The sequence below is a fragment of the Melanotaenia boesemani genome, chromosome 23, assembly GCF_017639745.1.
Source record: "Melanotaenia boesemani isolate fMelBoe1 chromosome 23, fMelBoe1.pri, whole genome shotgun sequence".
Classification (NCBI taxonomy): domain Eukaryota; kingdom Metazoa; phylum Chordata; class Actinopteri; order Atheriniformes; family Melanotaeniidae; genus Melanotaenia; species Melanotaenia boesemani.
The window spans coordinates 15,547,055-15,573,454 of NC_055704.1; the positions used below are offsets into that span (position 1 = coordinate 15,547,055).

Sequence of the window (26,400 nt, forward strand, 5' to 3'; positions counted from 1 at the left end):
TAGATTACATACATGCTTACTGACTTACTTCATCCTCAATGGAAAATTGAAGTGCTGCAGTCTGCAAAATTTACTATTTTCTAAATGATTATTATCAGTTGACACTGCTGTATGTCAGTTTTATTTGATTTGAACAGAAGTGTATAAACAAAACTTGGCTTGTCTGCTGTGGGCGACTTCTGTTGCATCTGATGGTTGCCTGGAAACCTCAAACTGACTGGACAAGTGCTAGTGGAGCCGGTTCAATTGTCTGTCTATCCACAAAAGAATGAGCATGTGATATCAGTATGACTTTTATGGCTCACCATTATACACACGAGTTTGTAAAAAAATGTGTCAGCACATTTACACAAGCATGGGATAGAAAAATGACTCAAGTCGATGATGGTGATGACATTGATGAGAACAATGGTTAGGATGATTAATTGAGAAAAGGAGGAAGAAGAACGTTTTAACCATACGTTCAAGCATTCTTTTATGCTGACTAGTAGTTCTATGCTAAGCATGATGACTTCAGTTTCCTGACATGAACCTGGCTGACAGGTGGAAAGAGCAAGGATGTACAAGGGTGGGAGAAAGAGACCGCTGAGGTTCCTGGAAATATTGAAATATCTTGGATATGTCACCTGATGGTGAATATATATATATATGAATATATATATATATATATATATATATATATATATATATATATATATATATATATATATATGTATCTTTGATATCTAAAGAGCAGTGATCCAAATAAAATGATCTAAGCTCCCTGGTAGAAGTGGAAAAAAGACAAATCCAACATTTTCTGCTCTATTACTGCTTCAAATCTGTCTGCCCCTCAAATATTAGCTGCCCATGTGTGTCACATACAGAGGGACTAATTTGCGGGTAGATAGATCTTTCTGTCACTTATCTGGAAAGAACATCAAAGCCCTGCAGAAACAAAGCGCAATGAATCCTTTTAGAGAACTGCCTTGTTTTGGGTAATGACCTAAAATGATCACTTTCACTATCTGAAGATGGAGGTTTAATGCATACATGTAGTGTCCCAGAATAATACAGTTTGGTTCTTTCATGTTTTTTTTTATTTATAAGTTATGTATTTATGGTTCATTAGTTTTATTCTAATGCAACTGTGAAATACTGTGACGTTTGAGTTGTTTTTTTTCTGTTATATCAAGCAGTATTCTTTCAGTTTTCTCTTAATTAGCCTTCCTGTCAAAGAGTTTAAAAACGTGGTTGTAAAAACTTCCCAATTAATATCCAGTAGTTATTAAGTTGCTTGGTACAGCATATGAATAACTCATAAATATTTTCCAAAAATACTTTTGACAGCAGCTGCAATGTGCATGGTTAATTATTCATGTTATTAACTTTATGTATCTCTGTTCTTCACAGTTTGTGTTCTCTACACACAAGGCATAGGCAACAAGGAGTGGAGAGAGGTCAGTGTTTGTTACAAACCACCTTTTCTTCTTTTGGAAATGTGCCAACTACAAAGCTAGGGAGATCTGCAAAGTTTTTACGATACATTTTCTTGAGGCCACAATAACTGCACAAAATTTTATGTTAGTCCACTGTAGTTTTGATTTAATAAATATTTTCCTGTTCCACAAAATGATGGATGGCCCAACAGCTAACTGGTGTCTGAGAAAATAACAAATACCAGTCCAAAACAATCCAGCTTTATTTATAAAGCACTGCAATAACGTGTTGTACAGAAATATAACAAATATCACAAACAGCAACAAATATAATATAACATAAAGAATACCTTAACAAGCAAGTACCATGTTCTTATTTAACCACATGGTTGAGCTCCCCACAAAGGAAAAGCTGCTATGAAGCATTTTTAGACTAGTAAATGAGCTATTATTATCAATTTTAAGAGAAGGTTTCACAATAAATAAAGATAAGTGGGCAGATGGACATTTTAAATACCTAAAATAATAGTACTGGTTTAATAATGGCTTTCTTCCTGTGGACTCTCTCCAGACTTGCCATGGGGTAAAAACAAATTTTCACTTTTTTAATAGATCCTAAAGACTTAAATTTTGGCATTTTAATTAAATTCTGATCAATTCAATTAAAACAACTTTATTTATCCCTGATGGGCAATTTTGTTTGCAGTCTCTCCATAAAACAGCCATTCAGGATGTGTCGGCCAAAGATCAGAAAAAGAAACAATTAGCAAGAAACAATCATTAATCAACAGAAGACCATGCTATCAACACATAGAATAGTAATAAAAAAATAATAAATGCATACATAAATAGATAATGACCTGGCTAGGATCTAGACTGTTGTCAAATGCAAGCAGTAGACAGGGGGAGCTAAGCTAACAGCTATTATGAATGCAACCTCATATCAGTTTTTCCCCAACTAAACATAAATAATTTTAAAATTGTGAAAAGGTGGGTTGATTATACAATGTCCCTTTTGCATTGGAGTTACCATCAAACTATTATACCTGTTTTATACCTAAAGTTAGCATCATATAAATCCTTCATTTGGGATGACTGAGAAGCATATTAAGCGTCCTGGGCCAGCACACTTAATGCAGAAATCCTGAGCCATGGCACTTTTGCTCTCGACATGTCTTGCAACACAATGAAAAAAAAAAAAGAGAAAAAGTGGTGACCACTTTTTATCCACACCCTAAACACTTCAATTTCAAGTTTGGAATAAAAATAATATTTTAAAATGTCAGAATATTTACTTGCCTTTTAACTGTGCACACAGTGTTCATATTATTATATATTACAGTATAAACAGCCTTCAGTACTTATTACTGTCCAGTACTCTTTAATTAATAAATCCCTCTATAATTTTTTAAGAGTGTGTGTTCTGCCTCATATGACTGAACTGCCAGCTCTAGTTTCACTAAAATTAATATTCATGAATGAGGGGGTAAATCTTGCAGCCCCAATCATTTTTGTTGTTATTCATAATTCTGAGGAGCCCATCATCTGCATGCATTATTACCAGACCAAGTTAAATGCCAAACCGGAGCCTACCTGACCCCCATTGACTCGATACTTAAGCTGCTCTGCATTCATTACCCTAGAGCTGTTCATAATCTTCTGTAACCAGCGTCTCCCCTGATGTGTCTCCCGTGAATAAGGCTGCAGATGATTAGATATTTACACGAGTCACTCCAGCTTCACAGAATGCCTGTTAAAGCAGACTTTGTGTGTGTGTGTGGATGAAGGTTTTAAATGTGATGAGCAGAAAAATGAAATGACCATTTAGAAAAACAGAAATAGAAAAAAAAGAAAAAAATGTTTTGACCAAAAGTTTTGTCCAAAACTGTTGTCTTATCATCTTTTCTTTTCTTTTTAGTTTGGGAGAACAGAAGTGATTGACAACACACTAAACCCAGACTTTGTTCGGAAATTCATTTTGGACTACTTCTTTGAAGAACGGCAGAACCTCAGATTTGATTTGTGAGTAAGATTTCCAACTCTGCATGTCTGTGTTGTCATAGTAAAAATAATTGCGGAACATGTCTTCATTGTCTTGAGCTGATCTTACAACTCTAGTTTCTTTAATTCTTCAGTTTTCAGGAGGCATATGAAATGTTCTGGTTGTCTCATGCATTTAAAAATTGTTAAGAGCTTCTTAATGTTTGTTTTCGTTCCTTCTCTACTGTAACTAGAAGTTTCAGTTGCCTTTTTCTCCAGAAGAATGAATAGACCTGAAGATTTCCAAGTTTTACAGCAATGTCTTTGTGTTATTACCAAAGAAAAGTTGTACAGAAATTCTTAACATTTTAAACCAAATTTAGGTTCACTTTTACAGATACCTTAACTGTGACTTCTCAAAGCGGCTACAGCTAATTGTTTCTTTTTTCCTTTGCAGCTTTTGAAATTTAGAAACAGCTACAGAAAAGTCAGGGCCAATAGAAAATGTTGCTCCTGTGTTCTGCCATATTGTAAAAGGTTTTCACAAGACAATCAAAAATTTCACATTATACAGGTGAAACTAAATAATTAGAATATTGCACAAAACTTATTTTATTTTAGTAATTCAACTTAAAAAGGTAAACTAATATACATGCAAAGTGACATATTCTAAGTATTTATTTGTTATAATGTTGATGAATATGGCTTACAGCTTATAAAACCCAAAAATCAAAATAGTGTGAAATGGTTCAGTGTTGTAGCCTCTAAGTGCCACACTCTAATCAGCTAATTAATGCAAAACACCTGCAAAGGACTCCTGAACATTTAAATCAGGGGTCTCCAACTCCGGTCCTCGTGAGCTACTGTCCTGCAGGTTTTAGATGTCTCCTACTTATTAAGCCACCAGCAAACCTCTAGGTCTTACTTTGCCCTCTGATCATATTTCTCATAAATTGCAAGAGGATTTCAGCAGCTTTATTTCATTAAAACTAAGATTAATTCTATTGTAATCTATACACCAGGGATCTAACGTGACAAACTACAATACGGTAAAGTTAGAATCTTGTGAGGAGCCGTTAGTGTGTCTCCATGGATCCATGTTCATGTGGGTTTGTCTCTCTGACATAAAAAGGAAAGGGGGAAATTAGTTTGCATGTGTGTGGGTGGAGGTTTGACTATATTTGTTCATGTAGGCACATATGGTGAGAATATTTCTACCACAAAGCTGCAATGATGCTTTCAAGCTCCATCTTACTTACCACTCATAGTCCTGTTCTCCTGCATCTTGTGCTCATATATTATGTTGCAAGGTCCGACTTGGTGTACGTAAACGTAAGCTTTTTACAAGGCAGTGTACTTTAGATTGGAATCCGTTTTAAGATAATTTGGGTTGGTTTAAAAAATGAGATTGTCTATCACTGGAGGACTTTAAGGACTAGTTTAATTCATGTGGAATTTCAGTTTGTGCTTACACACACACTGACACACAGGATGTGTGTCACAGAGTCACATGGCATGTGGACTGACCCACTCCAAAATAAAAACAAAACTGATGTTAGCTTCTCGTATGTGCAATTCTGCATGCTGTGTGAAAACAGGGACAGTGTGTGTTTTTGTGTGCACGTGGTACAGAGAATGTGTGCTGTTAGAGAGTAACCATAGCAATGGAGGTTTAAGGGGGTGGTGGCAGAGATATAAGAACAGACAGTTTTCCTTCAGGGAAAGGGATGCATTTAACCTTTCATATCTTTTTTGCCCGCTCCACCATTTTACCCCTCAGTGTATACATTTTCACACTTAAACGGCTCAATAAAACCTTCTGCTTCTGTCTTTGTTAGGGACACTACTGATTTTACAGAATATTTTTGGTATGTATGCATTTTAAAATCCTAAAAGTTTCACATCATCCCAAAACTAAGTTTAAAGGGAAGTTTTATTGAACCTATAGGTTTGTTTTGGCAAGATATAAACAAAAATGACTGAAGACTAGAAGACATTTCAATCTCTCTGAGGTAAGAGGGCTTTCTTCCAGCTGTCATTCTGGCCCTCAGCTTCCTGGATGGGTTTCAAGTCTGGATTAGCTGTCTTTTTGGAAGGTCCAGTGTTGCCCAAGCCCACGGTTTTTTGGCAGCCATCATGATGTTCTCCTACAGAATGTTAATAATGTCCCCGTTTCTCATGATGCAGTTACTTTGACAAGGTTGCCTGACCCACAGGCTGACAAACAAAGCTGCATCGTAATGTTACCAGCACCAAGCTTAATTTAATTTAGTGGATGCTCTTCTTGAATGTTCCATCACTGTTTCTTTTTAATTTCACAAAACAAAATTGAATCATTGACTATATAGGGTTTTTTTTTTGTGTCCATGTGACCTTTTTCGGAGGTTGAGTGTTTTGTGTTTGTCATGGTAAATTTAGTCTACTTTGAGATGTACCAGAATTACTCAAATACGACAACATTGCCTTGTTAGTGATAGTTGGACCTTAGATAACGCTTAAATAGTTCTACATTAATGATGTGTTCAAGTGGACCAAACAGCCTGGAGAACATCATGCAGTTACAACAACTGCTCTTTAGGGGTGGTATTCCCAAGGGAAAAAAAAAAACAGAAAAGGTGGTGCAACATTCTTCTGGCCTGAGTTTGCTTTCAGTTCAAAATGAGCCTCAAACAAACTGAACCTTTTAAATAGTTTTCCCTTCCTCGCCAGAGGTGGCGCTACTGAAGGAGAGTTCAAGTTCAAGTTCGAGGAATCTTTATTATCCCTTGAGGGTAATTTGTTGTACAGCCAGCAGTAAAAACAATCAGTCACAAACACACAAATAACAGTAAATATTTAAAAGGACTATGATAAAAAATAATAAATTGATAAAAAGTAGTTAAACCTACTTGTTCAACAGGGCAATGGCTGCAGGGACAAGAGTATTTGTGTCTGTTAGTCCTGGATTTTGGTAGGATGTACCTGCGCCTTGATGGAAGCAGCAAAAATTCATGAGCCAATGGGTGGCTTTGGTCTGCAACAATGACAGATGACAATAAAAACTTCTGTCTCCACCACATAAGAGCAGAACATGGAGCTGCCTTAAATCCTTGTGGTCTTGGGTTGACCATATTTCTGTCAGAACTTTTAGCATGTTCTGATTCCACATCTGACTGTCATTGGAGCTATTTCTATCATCCTACAGTATGTTTTGGTTTTGTTCACCCTCAGTACTTCAACGCAGTAAACACACAATGACCTTTGTGTTGTTGCTGCATTTGGTTCACTTGAAGTGGACTGAGACCTATGTTTGTAGGAAGGTGAACCGGAGTTTATTTTTTTGAACAACATCAGAGTTCATTTGGACATTCACACCTCCCCAAATGAACTGTACTTTCTGGTTAATTTAACTAGGATTTGAATCAGAAGGGTTGGTCTGAATGAGCCCTAAAGTTATTTGTAGCACTGCTGTATATACCATATTTATATCTAACAAGCAGGTCTGGCCCAAGATGCAGCACCTCGTTAGAATTTTCTAAATTGTGTAAACAAGACACGTACCTTGGGAAGGGTATCCCATCACTGTGTGACTTTATATGTCTTTAATAATTAGTTCAGTTTAAAAGATTCCAATGTGAATGGCAGAACAAAACTTTGCTTTTGTCTGGACTAAAAAAATCTGTTCATGCAAACACTCGTGAGAGCAAAACAGTTAGTGTGCAGAAAACTTGGCCTTTAGCAGTATTGAACTATCTTATAAGACAATAAACGAAAATATTCAGTCAAAATTGGTCAACTATTTAAATTCTGTGAAAACCAAAAATAAAACCTAAAGAACTCTTTAACCAAATGAACTGTGTATTGAAGAGTTTTAGTTTGAGTAGTGATGAAAGTAGCTATTGAAGGGGAGCAGTTGGAACAGGATACCAGAAAGTTAAACCCAAGATGCAGTGTAGCGGAGTCCTGTAGAGTTTTTACAGGAACCCTGTTTATTAAAGGACAACATAAAAGCAATGGTATAGGTGCAGGAAAGGTGGGAAGTGCTTGATGGTTGAGACTAAAAATGAAAGATCTGAAAGACATGCATGTATAAAAGATAATTGTGCACTCAGAATTAACACAGAGGTGGATGCAGAATGAAAAAAGGAAGCCATAACTTGCAGCACACAGGCTGTGAAGTCATATATGTAAAGACAGAAAATTACAGGTTGCACTTCCCGTTGTATACAATAATTTCTCATACTCTAGAAATATAAGGACATCTTTGTGTGTATTTGTTTTATTCTACTAAACAACACGCTTTTGGCAACTGTAGGCTTCACTGGGAACCAAAGTCTGGTCCTAGTACGACAAGATATCAATTCTTGGGTCCACTTCATGGTCAGAGTTAAGATTTGTTTTAGGCTGTTCACAATCAATGAAGCTCAATGCAATGTCCCAATAAAAATAGTTTTATGAATGTGTGTGTTGCTTTAATGCCTTTGTTTTGCTGAATATAAATGAATGCTGTCTCTTGAGTAGTTTTCTGAATGAACCTGAGCATCTTCAGAACAAAACAGCTTGCTGGCTTTTTGTAGGTCTGTAAGTATCTGTCATCATTGGCATCATTCAGAATGTGCATCCGTGCATGAGAAACATGCTTTTTCTATGAATGTGTTGGTGTGTGTGTGTGTGGTCCCTGTTTTGTGCTGCTGCTTTCACCATCAGCTGTAGATGGATAGTGCTGCCAGCCTGCAGAGGGTAACGGGGTTTGAAGTGATGACAAGTGAAAGATCCTTTCCTCCTACAGGCCCTTGACAATGCAATTTGTATGAAAATAAAAATTTAACAGAGTAGTTACCACACTGTAACCTGACTGGTTATAATAAGCTGTGTTTTAGATGCATACACACCTAGACACATAAATACATTGACCATAGTGACAGCTACAACCACAGCACAATTCATATGGTGTTGCTAATGTTTTCTGCAAGTGTGGACAGCTGTGGGGCTTCTTCTTAGATCCTGAATACATGTTACATGACTGTGATTTATATCATAGCGCCAAGTCTATTATAAGTTTCTGATAGGCTGCATATCTTTGCAGATAAATCTAGGTATTTTATCAGTGATGGCATTTTTATGACCTTGTTACAAAGAGCATGCAGTAGCTGAATAAGTGGCTGTCAGGTGTTGTCAGCTGACATCAACACAGATATGTATGGTGTCTTCTGCCTCATTTTGGAGGCAAGCTAAGAGGTGAGTACACAGATTTGTTGTACTATTTTAGGTGTACAACTTAAATTCTTCCAAACATGTCTATTCCAATTCCAATTTTAAAAAAAGAAAATGGTGTTTAATAACAACAGAGGAAAGTGATTTGCAAATCTCATGAACTAATATGTTATGTGCAATAGAGCACAGAAAAAATAAATGGTTAAAGCGTGAAATTTTCCTTTTTTTTTTTTTTTTTTTTTTTTTTTTTAAATATGAACTTTTTTATTATCATGTCTTTTTTTTTCAAGCTGCAGTTCTACAGTCATTCAGCAGACACTTTTATCCAAAGCGACTTACATTTGAGAGTAAGAACAACTCAAGCAAGAAATCAAACTGGATGGGACGTCATAATTAAGTGGTAGTCAGACTGCTGTGAGTCCAGTTGGACATGGGTGCTGTTGTGTAGTGCTAGAGGCAATGCATTTTTTTTCTCTCTCTTCCACTCCCTACAATATTCTTTTGTTTAATTACAGGATCACAATTTCATCTTGGGCATAAGTTCACATAGCTTTTTCAGTGCTGAGTTGTGCCAAACTTGTGACAAGTTGTGAACAAATTGTTCTAACTTATTCCGACGAGTAGAAGAGTTAAGCTAAGTGCGGAAATGCTCCTTAAACAACTGAGTCTTTAGGTTGCTCTCTTGGACTCTGTGGATTGGACAGAGTTTAGTAGATCGTTCTAACACCCGGGAACAACAAAGAAAAAGAGTCTAGCTACTGATTTCACGCCACGTTATGGTGGGATCACTAGCCGTCTTTCATTGGCAGAGCGTAATTGTCAAGAGGGAGTGTAGCTCTGGATTAAGGAGTGAAGGTAGACAGGAACCGTTGGGGGTTATTGTTTTGTAAGCCAGAATCAGAGCTTTGAATTTGGTGTGGGCTGCAACTGGAAGCCAGTAAAGGGGGATTAGCAACGGAGTGACATGAGCTCTTTTGGGCTGGTTGAATACCAGTCGTGCATTCTGAATCATCTGCAGAGGTTTAACTGAGCATGCAGGCAGGCCTGCCAGTAAGGAATTGCAGTAGTCAGTGCGTGAAATGACCAGAGCTTGAACCAGGAGCTGTGCCATGTGTTCTGTTCAGTAGAGTCAGATCCTCCTGATGTTTTTCAGCCTACACAGCACCTAGAAGAGTAGATAACTACGCCCAGGCGGTGGAGCCCAACCTCCTTTCTGACCTTACTGAAGATATCACCAATGCTGCCAGCACCATTTTCTGGTGTCTAGGAAAAGGATTAAATCCCACCACTCACATACCGCCCTGTGACACACATCTGTATCATGTGCTCTGACTCCTTGGTGGGATTCAATGCTGGTTTTATGCATGCTGATCAAAGTTTCTTTTGAGCCTTTCAGTTAGGTTCCACTGAAGTTTCTGTCCATGAAGAAAGCTCTGCTGCTGGCTCTGACATCTGCAAAGAGTCAGATTTATCCCCTCTCTCTGTGGCTCCTTCCTGTCTCAGAATCCGAGGAGACAGCAGGTCAGCTATGCTGCATCCTAACCCAGCATTCACTCCTGAAATCTTCACCTTTTACTTTAAGATCCAGAATTAACATGCTGGATGGGTTTTAATCCTCCGCACGTGTCAAAGGAGGATGCAAGGCACGCTTACCTGCTTTGTCCGGTGCACACCACGTCATACTGTTGTACATTTGGTTTTCATTGCTCTCGGCATCTGTTTGTGCATTACAAAGAAAGCTATCAGGGTCTCCCCTGTCTGCTCAGTGCCTGTCACACTGGCCGTACGAAGCAATCTCCCAGGCTTATGTTTCCTCTGGATTGGATTTTTTCATTAGGTCTCAGAGTTTATTCCACCAGAAGGATTTCATCCACAGCTTTGCATGTAGGGAGGACATCTGCACTGCAGCGTCACGGTCCTCCCCATGTCCTTTTATTCATTTTTATCTGCGACATGTTCCCAGTTTCTCTATGAGCCACTCTGTTCTGAGTGTTTTATAAGAGTGATGGATGTGCTTTCTCCTCCTGTCTGTTGGCTTTTGGAAACGTTCTCTTCTCCCTACTCTGCTCACATTTGTACTGTGCATAACCTTCATTCTAAATTATTGCAGCAGTAGGTTTTCATTGTTCCAGCCTCACCTGAGGCAGAGTTTTTTTTCTCAGTCCACTGTTTATGTGCACAGGGGCTGTTTTTGTTGCCTCATTATGCAGTATTCTATGAGTATAGGCACATAAGTTGTGGGCTTCAATGGCTCCTAAAATGGCTGAAGACAAAACTGTTTTTCAGAGCTGATTATCTAGTCTCAGTCCAATTTATACTCAAGGCAGAGGTGGGGCCCACCAAGTCGGCGGATGTGGACTGAAGTTTTTAGTGCTAAGCCCACTATTGATAGCCCAAGTGGGTGTGGCCTCTACTGTATGAAATAGGACTGCTGGAGTTTGGTAGTGTTTCTAAAATGCTTTATCCGTAGGAATTCTGCTGGAAATTTAGTCCTATCCCTAAAGAAGCACAACAACCAAACCAGGTTAGAAAATTAATTTTATTTATTTATTTGTGCACCATCCTGAACAATTTTCCAAATTTTCTCCCCAAATTATTGCCCAGCGAAGTGCAGTCCAGATTTAGTCAAGGTGTAGATTGCTGAGTGAATGGTTTGTCTGATTTATTTTCTTTTATTTAAAGCCAGAGGGGCTATTCTTTGGACAATTTTTCTCGTGGCAAATATTCTGTATATGAGGGGAACCACATTTGAAATAAAAGTTGATGAGTTGATGCGATTTAACGTTAAATTCTAAAACAATGTAATACTATGCTCTAATGCAAAATTAAAAACATACTAAAAGATCTCATTTACTTCCTAACAAAATATGCTTGTTTCTGTTTTTCTTCCTGCATGAACAAATACTTATGCTCTCACAACCATACATGCCAATTATTCCATTTAGTGTCAGTTTAATGGAGAATGCCTGTAAGCCTGTCACACTGGGAAGTGGAATACCCAGAGCTTCTGGTGAGATCTTTACTGACAAGCTGTTTGACCCCATTACTGATTTACCTCTGCCTGTAATCTGTTGTGTTCCCAGCTGAAATCCTGCCACTCTCAATCTCTTACTAAAGCACTGTCCTTATTTCCATAGGTATGATGTTGACTCAAAGAGTGCCAACCTTTCCAAACACGTGAGTGCTTTCTAGTTTTCCTCACAAGATATTTTAACACTTACATCCTGATTTTCTTTTGTTGGTGTGAATGTTTGTGTGGGCATGATTGCTGTCCTTGTCTCCGCCTCCCATTAGCCTCATTTCATCCACATAACAGTAATCTGGCCATTTACAATGATGGTGTTTATCACCTAGTGGAATAGCATGCTGCCTGAGCAGCTTGGTGGTCATTGAGAAATTAGATGTGTCCACCCTGCTTTGTTCAAATGATAGCAGTTATCACAATAACAGTAATTAGAAACAACAATGTGCTTGCAAGCATTAGTAGCCGTTACTGCTTACTGCTTTGAGGGGATTATTGCTTCAAGAAGCAGATGTGTGTAAGCTGATTTTTTTCCCTCTCTTTACTTTTAAGAGATCATAGTCAGAAAAGTCACAATAAATGGTAATTTCCTGAAGAAATAGCCGTTAAAAAGAGAGACAATTTGAGCAGGTGGAGACCTTTTGAAACAGAGAACAGTACATGCAAGTGAAAGCCAAAGTAAAACTGCAAGTGGACAATCACCAAAACTGAAAGTGGCTATCAGTTTTACTCAGCTACCTCTTAGGTTCACCCTTTTATCTGGCTGTTGTCTCAAAATGATGTTCTCTCATTCTTCTAACCTTCTTTTTTACTCTTTTTGTCCACTAGCTGGAAGAAAGATGTTACAGCTGTGTAAATATAATGCAAATATTAGGGCTGCCATTTTTTAAAATTATTATTTATTTAATTTATTTTATTATTATTATTTTTTTTTCTTTTTTACTTTCCTGTTGTGCACAAACGTAGCTGGTCTAGTGTCTCTCTGGTCCTTTGTGTCTGCAGCGTGGCGTGACTCCTCGTCTTCGTCTCCTGTTGTTCTGTGAATCATGATGGCTGACGGTAATCAGCTGATCAGCTTTTCTATTGCTAGTACAGTGTCTCTTGTAGCGTTTGTTTATCTTTGAGACCTTTGTGCTTTTAGCCAGGTCATCAGTTTTATCAGAGTTTTTTCATCAATATCAGCTGTTTAACTTCATTTGTCAACATCTGGTGGCTTTATGGCAGATGTTATCACCATGTGATAATGTGTCGGTTGGTGAGATGATACTATATGAATTCTGCATTATGACCATTTGACAGCCCCAGTACACATGTTTCTTTTATTTTTTGTTTGTTTTTTTTATTATTATAAACCAACCTAATATCAACTTAGAATCAATACACATTTTTTTGCTCAGTGTTACCTTTTAGCAGAGCTGCAGACATTTCAAGGCAACACACGCCTTCGTCAAGTCTATAGATTTCAAATCTACAGACAATGCAGTTGTGCCTTCTTGCAGTGCTTTTCATGTTTTTATGTTTCTTTCATGGCTACAATACAAAGTCAGAAGAGGAAGATAAGGCATTTTTTGTAATCTACAAAGTTGTTGGCAGAGGCCATTGCTGTAGTATAGAACCTCTAGAGACAAGAACTGTACAAATCTACTATCATGGAGTGCCAGCATAAAACTGATTTATTAAGAAACAATTGCCCTTGCCCTTTTGCACTAACTTTACTGTCTTTGCTTCGCCTTGCCTCACTTGTTTAAAATCAATAATCTCATATAAGATGAGACATGCATGTTGGCTCGGAGGCAGCTTACTATCTGAGCAGCCTGTACGTGGGTCCCAGATGTAAAGCCAAAGAGCTGAGCCATTAAATGGTGTTTTAAGCTGGGAACTAAAGACCTGGGATCTGAATGAAAATGAGTGCAGAATTTTGGCTCTCACAAATTTGCATTCCTGTATGCAGATAGGACAGAAGCCAATCTGATTTCCTTCCTGGTTTTTTTTATTCCATGCTTTTCTGTCAACAACAGCTAAACATTACACACTGCTAAATATTTGAGTGCCACTTTTTGAAAGGTAATCTTTTTAAACAGTTTCTGAGTTGTTAATGAAGCATTTAGTTAAGTGTAGGAATTAATTATGGACACAAAATGAATTCTGCTTTTAGGTCGACAGGTTGTGAAAAATAAAATCCAGCAGGAAATTGTTCACTTTAGTAGCTTACTTCATTAACAAGTCCCTCTAATGGACCACTCATGTTATAAGTAACATTACAAACAGGACCAGAATAAATGTCTCAACAGCTCATTAACATGTTTAATTACAAACATTTATTTTTGCAGAGTGGCCAGTACTGTTATTGGCAACCCAAGTGTAGTTAGTAATCCATTTTTTTATTTATCTGAGAGTCACACCATTCATGACTGATTAGTGTTTTCTGAAACACTGATTTATTTGTGGCAGTGCTGACCAACCCATCCAAGCGGCCGTCATTTAAGTGCCTTTTCAGTGATTCTTTCAACAAGTAAACAAATTGCCATCTTGCATTACAGTTGGCTGCCTTGGTTCTTGTTGTCCTCTCTGGAGAGCTTGCAGCACCCCACCCTCGGCTAGAACCATTTACATTTGGGGAGCTGATTAATGCCACCACCCCACCACACCAGGCTGACCAAAGCTGCAGAGCCGATCAAAGGCCAGCCAACTCAGCTGCAGTTCAAAATGGGAGAGCAGATGGAGAAGCTTAATTGAGAAGAAATATTTTTATAGACATAAACACCTGCTAAAATCTGATTCTATAACTTGGTTTGTTCCTTTTAAAAGTAGTTGATTATTGCTTTGCAAAGTCAGAGCCAAAGACAGCAAAGAAAGTTCGTCATATTTAATCTGATAAATGTGATGCTTCTGAGTAAAAACAAAAACAAAAAAAAAACAGTTTGAAGTTCAAAAGATATGTTTTCTGTGTGAACTGGCCTTTAGTTTTGTTCCACTTTTGCAGCTGATCTGAAGAATTGGCAGGAATGTTGCGATGCCTCTTTAAAGCTGAAATCCATGTTTTCAACCATCTATCTCCATCTGCCCACTCATCTTAAATGTCCTCTCTTTGAGTCTGAGTCCTATTTATATGATGCAACATTAGTAAATGGTGCCAAAAGTCACACTAACTATCCTTTCACAGAAAACCTCTTTCCAGCTTTGAACTGCATGTAGTCATTAGTTGAGCCCAGCCGCTTCTATGTTGGCTGTCATGCTGGAAACGGCCACAGTTTCAGCGTTGCTTGCATCTACTGAACTGTCTCATCAGGACAATGTTAATGAAAAAAAAAATTAAATAAAATAAATAAAAGCCTTTTCAAATGTTTCTTTAGCCCATATTGTGGCCAGAACAAACAGTTGAATGGCAGATAAAAAATGTATGACTTTGTGCACGCCACTCTGATGATGATGGATGGCTAAACAAGCAGGCATGAAGTTAAGGAGATGGACAGACCAGCTAGAGACAGACCAACAGAAGTAATGACAAATGACCTCGTCTCCTGGTGAAAGAGGAAAGATGATGTGTTTTTGATGAAAGAGATAAAAGGGATTGAGTATTTTATTACTTTGCTGATTTTTAAAGGCTATTGTTTGAAACAAAATAAGCTGATTGCCACTCTGTAAATTATACAGACAGTATTTAAAAAGGCTACATTATCATCATCAATCAAAATCATCAAAATCATTTTTTTCTGGCATGCATGCATTAGATTTCATTTTTGTTTTGTGTACTGTACTTTTGGCCATAACTATTTACTTATCAGGAACATCGAGATTTTTTAATATGCTTGGGCCTGAAGGGCTGCACTGCGTGAGACCAGATTATTTGTGTTGCTTCATATTTTAGCAAATACAGTACTGTCCGAAAGTCTTCAGCCACCCCTCATTTCTTAATAATTTGCTTCCAAGGAGCACAGCTTCATTGCAATATTTAAAATTGTCTAAACCATTAGTTTCCTTTAGACATTTTCAATTCTTTCTACTTATTTTCAGTCTAGTCCAATACATGACCACTTTTAAGTTCAAAGACTGACTTATGAATTATTCAAGTATTAAAAAAAGTCACCGCACCGAAGGGATAAACTAGTCTTGTGTCTACACAGAGCAGACAACTTGGCAAAGAACATTCTGACTTTGTTAGTAGCAGCCTGTCCCAAAACTTTGTGACTTCTAATTTGGTCGTTACTCTTTAGCTGCACCTGTGAAAAATACCAAAGATAAAGTTTTTTTTTTTTTTTTTTTTTTACATTAGCCAGACATTTTCAAAAGAGCTGGTAGCAGGCCCTAAAAATCATTTGTAAAAGATGAATAGTATTTTAAAGTAGCGTTCTCAAGAAATAGCAATAAATTCAACAAAGACCTGATCAGGACCTGAGAGATGTATCTTTTGAACCATCTACTGTCTCCTGAGGCCTCACCGGAGATCAGAAAAGTTAAAGTGGGTGTGGTTAATATGGAAACACCTGAAGCAGAAAGTCATATTTCTGTTTTTTGCTGATGCAAAGGACTCATGTAGTATGAAAAAACTGGGTCAAAACTAACTTTGCTCTTTTTGCAACTTGAGAAAACAAATGTCTCACTTCTTGCAGAGTATCTAGCAGCATTAAGGGTGGGAAATGGAGAGAAATAGCTTAAGTATACCAAATGACAGAGGAACTGGACTGAAAATCCTTGGTAACCGGTCTTATGAGGGGATGAATCCTCCTCAGAGCCTAGACCAAAACATTACTGAAGTAGTGTGGGATGATCTTGACAGAGACGAGAACAAAAGGTAGCAACATCCAAAAAGTTTTGGAAAAGCCTTCAAAAAGTCTGGAGAACTAACCTGAAGACTACTTGACAAGAAAGCTTGTCTATGAGAGTTGTTGTGGAATGCATTTCCAGGTGATAATATAAAGAAGTGATGGATGGCTCAAGACTTTAAACAACATTGTGTTTGTCAGTTTTGCTGTGTTTATTTTCCAGACCAAGTGGTCCACATGTCTCTCGCTGTCTCCACAGGATTTTCTGGGCCAGGCTCACTGCACCCTCGGAGAGGTGGTTGGATCGCTGGGCAGTCGCTTGGAAAAACCTCTTGGGTGAGTCTGTGTGCACACAGTTTTAGCACGAGAATGTGCTGAGATGCCAATCTGATCAAAGGTGATTGATGGTAACGTTACACAAATTCAAAATATTCCCAGAGCTGTCAGTCATATTCTTTTCAGGGAGCACACTGAGCAACCACAGCATTTCCTTTGGGAGTTATTTAATCACTGACTACAGCTGTTTCACAAAACCTTCATCTTGTATCTTGATCTGAAAACTGGTCTAAGAGGGACTTTCTGCTGGAACATTTTCAGGCTATGGTGACATGTCATTCAACTGTCTTAATGAGGTAATGGCATTAAAATTAAAGGAAACTGACAAACTGTGTTAAGAAATTCCCAGCTTTATCATTCATATTTGTTTTCAATGTCCAAGTTTTCTGTGTGATGGTGTGTCTCTATCTCTAATGTGTTACTGTACACTGAAAAGAGATATGAGGGGATTTATTAGGAAAGAGTGAAAGCCATAATACCCTTGCAAAAAACACTGAGTACACAGGTGAATGGAGGAAAATGTGGTGTCAGGAAGAGAGTGTGATAGCAGTGAGATGCTGCTGTATAGATGTACTTACTTTGTACTTAAATTGAGAACATTATGTGCTTCTTCATAAGTGGTATAACGGAAATATTCTTAACCACTGTTTCTTGGGAAACTAAGCTATAGTGTGTTGCATAGATACCACACATACAGAGATCAAACTAATATATAGAAACTAAAGTGCTTCATGCTGTGTATGTGCAAACACTGAGCTTATATCTGTTGTGCATCAGGGTAACAAAGTAGGTTGTATTGTTTTGAAAAGAAAAAAGATGATGACATAAATGATAACAAGAGAAGCAACACATAATGAGGTGAATGGACATGTCAACAAAACATTATTAGCTATTCTATCAACACAGGGGCTTGTGTGCCTATATAGTTATTTTCAGAGTGTCAGAGCTTTTTTTTCCTGTTGTTTCCAAAGTGGGAAGATACACGTGCAGCTGCCTTGATGATAAATTCTGCACCAAGCATCTCTATTTCAAAGCATTCTGACTTTTTTGTACGGTTGCTTATGTTAAAAAAATTTCTAAACTTTGTAGAAAGGCTCTGTTGTCATAATTGTTGCTTTTAAAAGCTGCTGATTAATTGATGAGGCATTAGTTGATTATTTCTTTGCCTAGTTGAAGCCACGTAGAGCAAATGAGGTTTGTTGAATTGAAACAACTAAGTGTGTCTTAGTTAGGAAGTTTAAAAGAGCTAAAAACACATTTTTTGTGTGAGCCTGTCTTTAGTTTTGTCCCACCGTGCAAACGTTAAGTCTGCAGGGTAAATTATCTCTCTGAACGCTGTGCTCTGGTTTCTGCAACCGTCTGAAAGAGTCCTACTTAAAACTGTCACTTGTTTAACTTAACACAGATCTGAAACTGGGCTTCTTCTAATAGTAGCTCTAGCACAAGTGTCCTCTGTTTTGTGCTCATTGTGAAAAAAATCAGTTTTAAACAAATGGTAGAGTAACATATAAATAATGAAAGCAAACAGTTAAAGCTAGTTAAAATAAAGATGTCTTGTTGATAGTCTTCTCAGAGGAAAAAAAAGGTGCTTTGTAAAAGAGATGGTTTTGATTAAATGCTCAGGAAACATTCCTGGTCGTCCTACCAGAGAAACTCACTGACAATATGGACACGGGCCCTCAGCTGAATATGTGTACTGTAACCATGACAACAGCAAAGTGACTCTATTTTTAAAGTATCAAAATTTAAAGTACTGTAAATGGTTTGTAATTGTGAGGTGGGCCTCCCAGAAAGTTTCAAGGCAGACTCAATGAACAGAAGTGAGGAAATTAATTAATAAAAGAACAACTCAAATATTTGTGATAAGTTGCATTAACTGCGATACGTTAGTTTTTGGGAAATGTTAGACTTTTTTTATGTAGCCTATTTAGTGTCTGAATACGGCATATATAAATATGTGATTAATTTGTGTCTTCAGGATTGAACGATATAACAGTGACTATTTTTAACTTCCTAAATCCAACTAAACTGCTCACATTATTAAGTTGACTTATTGCCTGACAGTTATGCAGAGAGCTGAGTGAAAGTGGCACCATATGAGGGAAATAAATACTGTCCCAATCCGAGGTCCTAGAAAAATCGTCATCCAAATAGGCTAAGTAAATCAGATAACTGAGAGTGAGAACAAACTTTTGTCCCTCTGCATCTGTAATTTGCTGTTGCTCATGTGCATGATATCATGTTGTTTTGAGACTCATCACCTTGATTACTGACAGAAACATCAGCTCATTATAACCACACAAAAAGTAAAATTAGCTTCATTAAGACTCACAGTAATCCGCTCTCATCCAGATTGCTGCTCTTTGCTTTACATATTTGCTCTCATAATCCCACTTGGCTTGTTTTCAGTTTGTCTTTTTAACCTAGTTTGCGTTAATTTAAAGTATTGATGAGCCTGGAGATGTTGCTGTAAAGCTGGCATGTATTTACTCAATACCTTAAAACCTTTCAGCCAGGCCATGTATTTATTTATTTATTTATTTTTGTCTGTGTGTACTCCACCGTTACTCTTCATTCAAAGCATCGTCAACCATTTGTGCCATCGCCATGGTGATTGCAAAGGCAGGTTTTCTAGTCAGCAGATGGAAAGTGAGAGACAGGGTGTGTGCAGGCCTATGCGTGCACCATGGACCACTCCAAAGTGCAAAACTATGTCATCTACCCTGAAAGCTCTTCTTAGGAAAACCCTTCCCTCATCACTCTGTTATCACATACACACATGCTTGTCCTTTTGTAATGGCAAAATGCACGCCAAGACCACAATGAAGATTGCGCTAATTATGTGCAGGGTATTAAAACAGCGGTGTCCATAGATTTAAGACATTTTCCTTAAAATAAAAAAAAAAAAAGACATTCTTCCTAAAAAACAAAACAAAAAAAAAAACAAAGGTAAGTAGAGTTAAATATTTGTTCAAAATTAGACAAAAATACATTTTCATGAACTTTATTGTTATTAATAAAATAGAGAGAGGGTTTAGCTGCACAACATGATGATTAAGAAAGCACAGGCTGTTTTATATAGCCTGGAGGTTATGTTTTTTTTTTTTTTTTCCCCCTCAGGTGACAAAACAACCCAAAAATATTATATTAAAATAGTACCCCGGCTGTTAAAGTTTTCATTTTACTTGCATCTTTATGTCTGTGTGTGTCTGTGTGTGTGTGAAAGAAAGTATTAGTTTTTATTTGACACACACCTGGAGTCAGTGGGGGGATCTCTTTAACCATTTTAATGCGCACTAATTAAAAGTAATTACGTTGTTAAGTCAAACTCGGGTGGGCATTCAGGAGGGTGTGTTAGTTTGTGTATTTGTGTGACAGTAAACAAAGACAAGAGGTGAGATGCTGACAAGTGCTGTAGCTTGTAAAGCAGAGCTCCTGGCTAACCAGCAGTTTATTGTTACATAGAGAATCACCACATTTAGAAGATGTCCTTTCCTTTTTTTTAAATAGCTCAATATTTTGGCTTTGTTTAGTACTTGCCAGGTTTTTCACTTGTTTTCCGCCACATCAGGTAGAGTATGGGGCTCGAACACTGACAGCCCATATTGATGCTGAAAATAAGATGTGTCTTAAACTGTTAAAGCTAAACCTAGTTAGTGACTTACTTTAGTGATGGAGTAAAAAAGAGACATGGCTGTAGATGGTATAGGTGTTCCACCTGAACTGGCAGGTGCCATAGTGTCAGTGGATGTTGTTGTAACGCTTGTGATGAACTCGCCCTAAGCCCGACCTGTCAAACCCACTCCTCCACAGCAAAACAGTGAGTTTAAACTGAAAATCACAACTTTGAAAGAAATCTGTCAATCGAAAAAAATCACTGTCTCCATAAACACTGTGAGTTCAGTGTCCTGCTTTTGTAGGTAGTACATTCTTTGACTCTATTGATTTTGCTCTCAAGGAGACATTTCAGGTATGTTTGGCAGCCAGTGTGTATGTGGAGCAACACAGAAGATTTTCAGTTGAGAAAATAGTGACAAACTAAAAATTGATCTTGTGTAAAACAACATAATACGCTCTATATGGTGTTTCCTCCAACCGCTTGAAAGTGAAAGTTTCTCTATCATAAAAATCTGTTCTTCTGTGGCCCAGGTCTGAGTAGCGTCCCTGACAAAGGGAAGACTCAGAAGTACTTTACACAAACCCACTTCAAAAACCCTGAAATTTATATTTCTATCTTCTGAAAGATCTGGATGAGAGCAACCCTCATTTAGTAAATACATTTCATAATGATTTAATAAAACAACTTCACTCAAAGTAATGATGCTGATCCTCATTTAATGTTTTTGCTTTGTTATTTTCTCTCTCTTTCAACTTGTTTGCCACTATTTCTTTCCTTTGCTCCCTTTTCCACAAATCTGTGATCTCAGCCTGTGTCTTACAAGCTTGTAATCTTTTTTCTTTCTTTTTTTATCTCTTTTAACTTTGCCTCTTTTGTTGCAATAAACAAGAGCTCAGTGTTCATTTTAAGTGGGTACAGGGTCGGAGAGAAGCCCTGGTGAACTATTGAAAAGCCAAGTGGGCGACAATTTCAGATACAAGTGAGCTAAGAAAACACAGACTTGCACAAAGGCTGATGACTTTGAATACAAGCCTGATTATAAGCAATTGTAAAGCAAGCACAAAGAAAGTTTTATCTGCCTGCGTTGTCACATGGATTTGATGTCGCTGGTCCTTTTGTGGGAGAGAATTATGGTTATGAGCTGCCTTTTGTGGGAAGAAGAGTGTAACTGTGTATGCTTGCGTGTAAGGGCATGATCGACAATAAACGGATCCTCATGTTGTTATAATGACAACTGATGTCTCACTCAGATATTCTACCTTTATTAGGAATATAATGTAAATGACGTGTGAGTGTGTTACACTGCAGCCCAGACTTAATTAGCCATCTCTTGCTAGATATTGATTGAAAACCCATGCGTCTTGATTAGAGGATTCGTAGTGTTTCCTCAAACACACTCACATGTGCAGATGTATTCCTTAGGCACTTCTCAACCTCCATGTGTTGGATAAACTAAAAAGAGGAAACACGACATGGGTACACAACAGATTTTTCAACGTCATGATGAAAACCTGGTTCAATAATATAATAGTTTCATACGTTTAACTTCTATACAGTTTTAAGAAACTGGATGTAAATATCAACAACCTTAAAATCCATCCATCCATTGTCTGCCACTTATCCGGAGTTGGGTCGCGAGGGCAGCCGCCTAAGCAGTGAAACCCGTAGATCGACCGGTAAATCAAGAGCTTTTGGCTTTGCCTTTTAGCTCAGCTCCTTCTTCACCATGACAAACCGATGCAGCATCTGCATCACTGCAGACGCCACACCGATCCGCCTGTCGATCTCCCGCTCCATCTGTCCCTCACTCGTGAACAAGACCCTGAGGTACGTGAACTCCTCCACTTGGGGCAGGACCCTGTTGCCGACCCGGAGAAGGCACTCCACCCTTTTCTGGCTGAGGACCATGGTCTCGGATTTGAAGGTGCTGATTCTCATCCCAGCAGCTTCACACATGGCTGCGAATTGCTCCAGTGAGAGCTGAAGATCACGGCCCGATGAAGCCAACAGAACCACATCATCCGCAAAGAGCAGAGACCCAATCCTGAGACCACCGAACCGGATCCCCTCAACACCACTGCTGCGCGTAGAAAATCTGTCCATAAAAGTTATGAACAGAATCGGTGACAATGGGCAGACTTGGCGGAGTCCAACCCGCGCTGGAAACGATTCTGATTTACTGCCGGCAATGCGGACCCAGCTCTGACACCTGTCGTACAGAGACCGGACAGCTCATACAAGGGGGTCCGACACTTCATACTCCCAGAGTACCCCCCACAGGAGTCCCCAGGGGGACACGGTCTAATGCCTTCTCCAAGTCCACAAAGCACATGTAGATTGGTTGAGCAAACTCCCATGAGAGTGTAGAGCTGGTTCACTGTTCCACGACTGGGACGAAAACCACACAATGAGACAAAATGAGAAAAAGAAATCCAGGAAATCACCTTGTCTGGTTTTTAATGAATTAATTGGTAAATTCCTAGGCAAAATAAGTATATGGTCACCTACGAACAAGCAAGATTTCTGGATCTTACAGACCTGTAACCTCTTTAAGATGCTCCTCTGTCCTCCACTCATTACCTGTATTAATGGCACCTGTTTGAAATCCTGCATTTCCAGACGTGTCCCCCTGCTTAAGCCAGTACATGTCCAGGCCCGTCTGAAGTTTGCTAGAGAACATTTGGATGATCCAGAAGAGGATTGGGAGAATGTCATACGGTCAGATGAAACCAAAATAGAACTTTTCGGTAAAAACTCAACCTGCCGTTTTGGAGGAGAAAGAATGCTGAGTTGCATCCAAAGAGCACCAGGCCACCTGTGAAGCATGAGGGTGGAAACATCATGTTTTGGGGCTGTTTTTCTGCAAAGGGCCCAGGACGACTGATCCGTGTAAAGGAAAGAATGAATGGGGCCATGTATTGTGAGATTTTGAGTGAAAACCTCCTTCCATCAGCAAGGGCATTGACGATGAAACGTGGCTGGGTCTTTCAGCATGACAATGATCCCAAATACACCACTTAGGAGACTTAGAGAAAACGTTTGACCTCTGTCATTGCCAACAACGTATATATAACAAAGTATTGAGATGAACTTTTGTTATTGACCAAATACTTATTTTCCATCATAATCTGCAAATAAATTCATTAAAAATCAGACAATGTGATTTTCTGGATTTTTTTTCTCATTTTGTCTCTCATAGTTGAGGTATACCTATGATGAAAATTACAGGCCTCTCTCATCTTTTTAAGGGTGAGGTCTTGCACAATTGGTGGCTGACTAAATACTTTTTTGCCCCACTGTGTAGAAATATATAAGCTGGAGGCTATACCAGCATTTAACAGGTGAGAGGCAGGGTACACTGTGGACAGGTCACCAGTCCAGTGCAGGACCAACACAAAAAGAGACAACTAACCATTCACACACGCACTCACTCCTAGGGAGAATTTAGATTGACCAAATAGCCTAACATGCACGTCTTTGGACGGCGGGAGGAAGCCGGAATATCTGGCGAGAACCCACGCATACATAGGGAGAACATGCAAACTCCACACAGAAAGGCCACCACCCCCAGGTTCAAACCTCCCCCAATGTCCGGTTGGTTGGCCACCGACTGACCAAATGGTGGTAGCCAACAAACCGGACATTGTGATCATGGATAAATCGAAGGAAAGCCGTAGTGATCGATGTAGCATCCCCAACAATGAAAATATCAGGATAATGGAACACGAGAATCTGGAGAAATACCAAGGACTCAAGGAAGAGCTGGAGAAAGCCTGGAAGGTGAAGACAACAGTAGTACCAGTGGTAATCGGAGCACTGGGGGGCCGTGTCCCCCACACTGGAGAGAATCCACACATACACACTTTTATATTTATATATATATATATATATATATATATATATATATATATATATATATATATATTCAAAGGCAGTTACATGAAAAAATAAACCTCTTTTACCCATCCAAATTCCCCAAAGCGCAAACCCACAAATCATACGTATACGCACACACACAAACACACAGACTGATGCTCTCTAAAAGCACATGCCACTTTTAGGTGCCTCTGTCAACCAGAATAATAACCTCAACTATCTGAGACAAAAGAGGAATGACAGCAAGCATTTGGGAAAATAACGAGCTGAGGAATTCTGTTCGATATCCCATCGTGTAGGCCCTCTGCTCTGCTGAGTTGTCATAGTGACAGATTCTGGGAGCATGTCTCGAGTGTGTATTTGTTTCTTTAACTATTTCTCCCTGCATATTGTTGTGGTGAGACATGTTTTAAACAGGTGAGAATAAACAGGAAAGAGACGATAAGGGTCTTAATGTTTATTTTTCTTCCTTTTTTCTGTTTTTCTCTTTTTTTTATTATTTTTTCTTTGCTATAGAAACAGTCACCTTTTCTGTTTCAGAAAGGCATCTTCTTTTCTGTTTCTGAAGAACTAAGCTTTAAGTCAACTTGCAGTTTTTAATCAGTGGGGTGATAAAATCTCTCGAGTGCCAGAGACTTTAATCCTTAACTGGAACAATCGCAAAAATAACCTTTGCCTCTGCACCACTACTTTTTATCGCTTAGAAGTTTTAAAGCCGTAAACATCTTTATTTATATCAATTATATATTCAACTACATACATCAACAGACATTTTTTTGCCCTGCATTTTAAATTATTGTCTGTTTGCTTGAACATTTCTTCACACTGAAAAACAACACAAGGTTCATTGTTAGAAACTAGTTCTGTAAAGTAATTGAACAGCATCAGAGAGGTCAAGACAAACATATATGTTCTGCCATTCTGCTAAAACTTGTATTTTTTTAAGGCATTCGGAGCATTAAAAGTTTAAATATACACTTACTGGTCTCTTTATTTGGCTCGTACTGTGTTGGACCCCCTTCTTCCTTTAGAACAGCCTTCATTCTTAGTAGTATAGATTAAAGAAGGTGTTGGAAACAGTCCTCAGATATTTTTGGCCATTGGAGTACAGTGAACTCATTGTTATGTTCAAGAAAGCATTTGGAGAAGATTTGAGCTTTGTGACATGGTGCATTATCCTGCTACAAGTAGCCATCAGAAGATGGTACACTGTGGTCATAGAGAAATGGACATGGTCAGCAACAGTACTCAGGTAGGCTGGGCTTTCAGTTGGTACCAAAGGGCCCAATATGTGCCAAGAAAATGTTCCCCACACCATTACACCACCAGCAGCCTGAGCTGTTAATACAAGCAGAAGGGATCCATGCTTTCGTGTTATTTACACTAAGTTCTGACCCTACAATCTGAATTTTGCAGCTGAAATGGAGACTGATCATACCAGTCAACGTGTTCCCAGTCTTCTATTGTCTTATTTTGATGAGCCTTTGTGAATTGTAGCCTTACTTTCCTGTTTGTATTCTGCATGTACTGGTGGTAGCAAGTTGTTAATTGCTGTTGCCTTTCTGTCATCTCCGCCCAGCCTGCCCATTCTTCTCTGACTCCTTTCATCAACAAGGCATTTTCTTTTTCTGTAAACCCTAGTGATGACTGAGTGATCACAGTAGATCAGCAGTTTCTGAAATACTCAGACCAACCAAACCATCTGGTAACAACCATGTCAAGTTCAAAGTAACTTAAATTCCAATTAATCAGTTAATAAACTTAAATACTCATTAATCAGAAATATCACTTTGTCTTACCCCTTATTTTCTCCGGGTGCGTGTGCACCGCTTACAGTGACAGCACGACCTACGCTGCTATTCACAGCCGTTTTAGTCAATGATTCGGTCCACACTGGTGCCGCAGCGCGTCAGAAGCATCCCAGAAGCTCTCCTCTAAACTTACATGTCGAGTCTGTTTTTGATGGAGCACACACCCAGAACACATCAAACTCAGCAGTTCAGATAGGGGCAGACAGGAAATTAGACAAGGGAACAGTGTGTATTTTTCAAAATAAAAGCCCCCGTGTAGATTTGCACTGCTGCTTTAACCGTTCAGGGTGACTCTGTGATATTTTTTCATCATGGACGACGAGTCGTTTATCCTGGAAGTGGAGAATCACAAGATTGCATGACCTCCATATCCAGCTAGGTG

General features: G+C 38.6%; 1 protein-coding gene across 1 annotated transcript in view; it reads left to right on the forward strand.

The window, feature by feature from the left end:
* Positions 1-26,400, forward strand: part of LOC121634615 (copine-8) — a 93,446-nt gene that overhangs the window by 27,179 nt on the left and 39,867 nt on the right. Inside the window, exons 3-6 of the mRNA XM_041977417.1 lie at positions 1,393-1,439; positions 3,337-3,440; positions 11,729-11,768; positions 16,636-16,712. Of these exons, the coding sequence (XP_041833351.1) occupies positions 1,393-1,439; positions 3,337-3,440; positions 11,729-11,768; positions 16,636-16,712 (268 nt within the window). The remainder of the gene's footprint in view (positions 1-1,392; positions 1,440-3,336; positions 3,441-11,728; positions 11,769-16,635; positions 16,713-26,400) is intronic.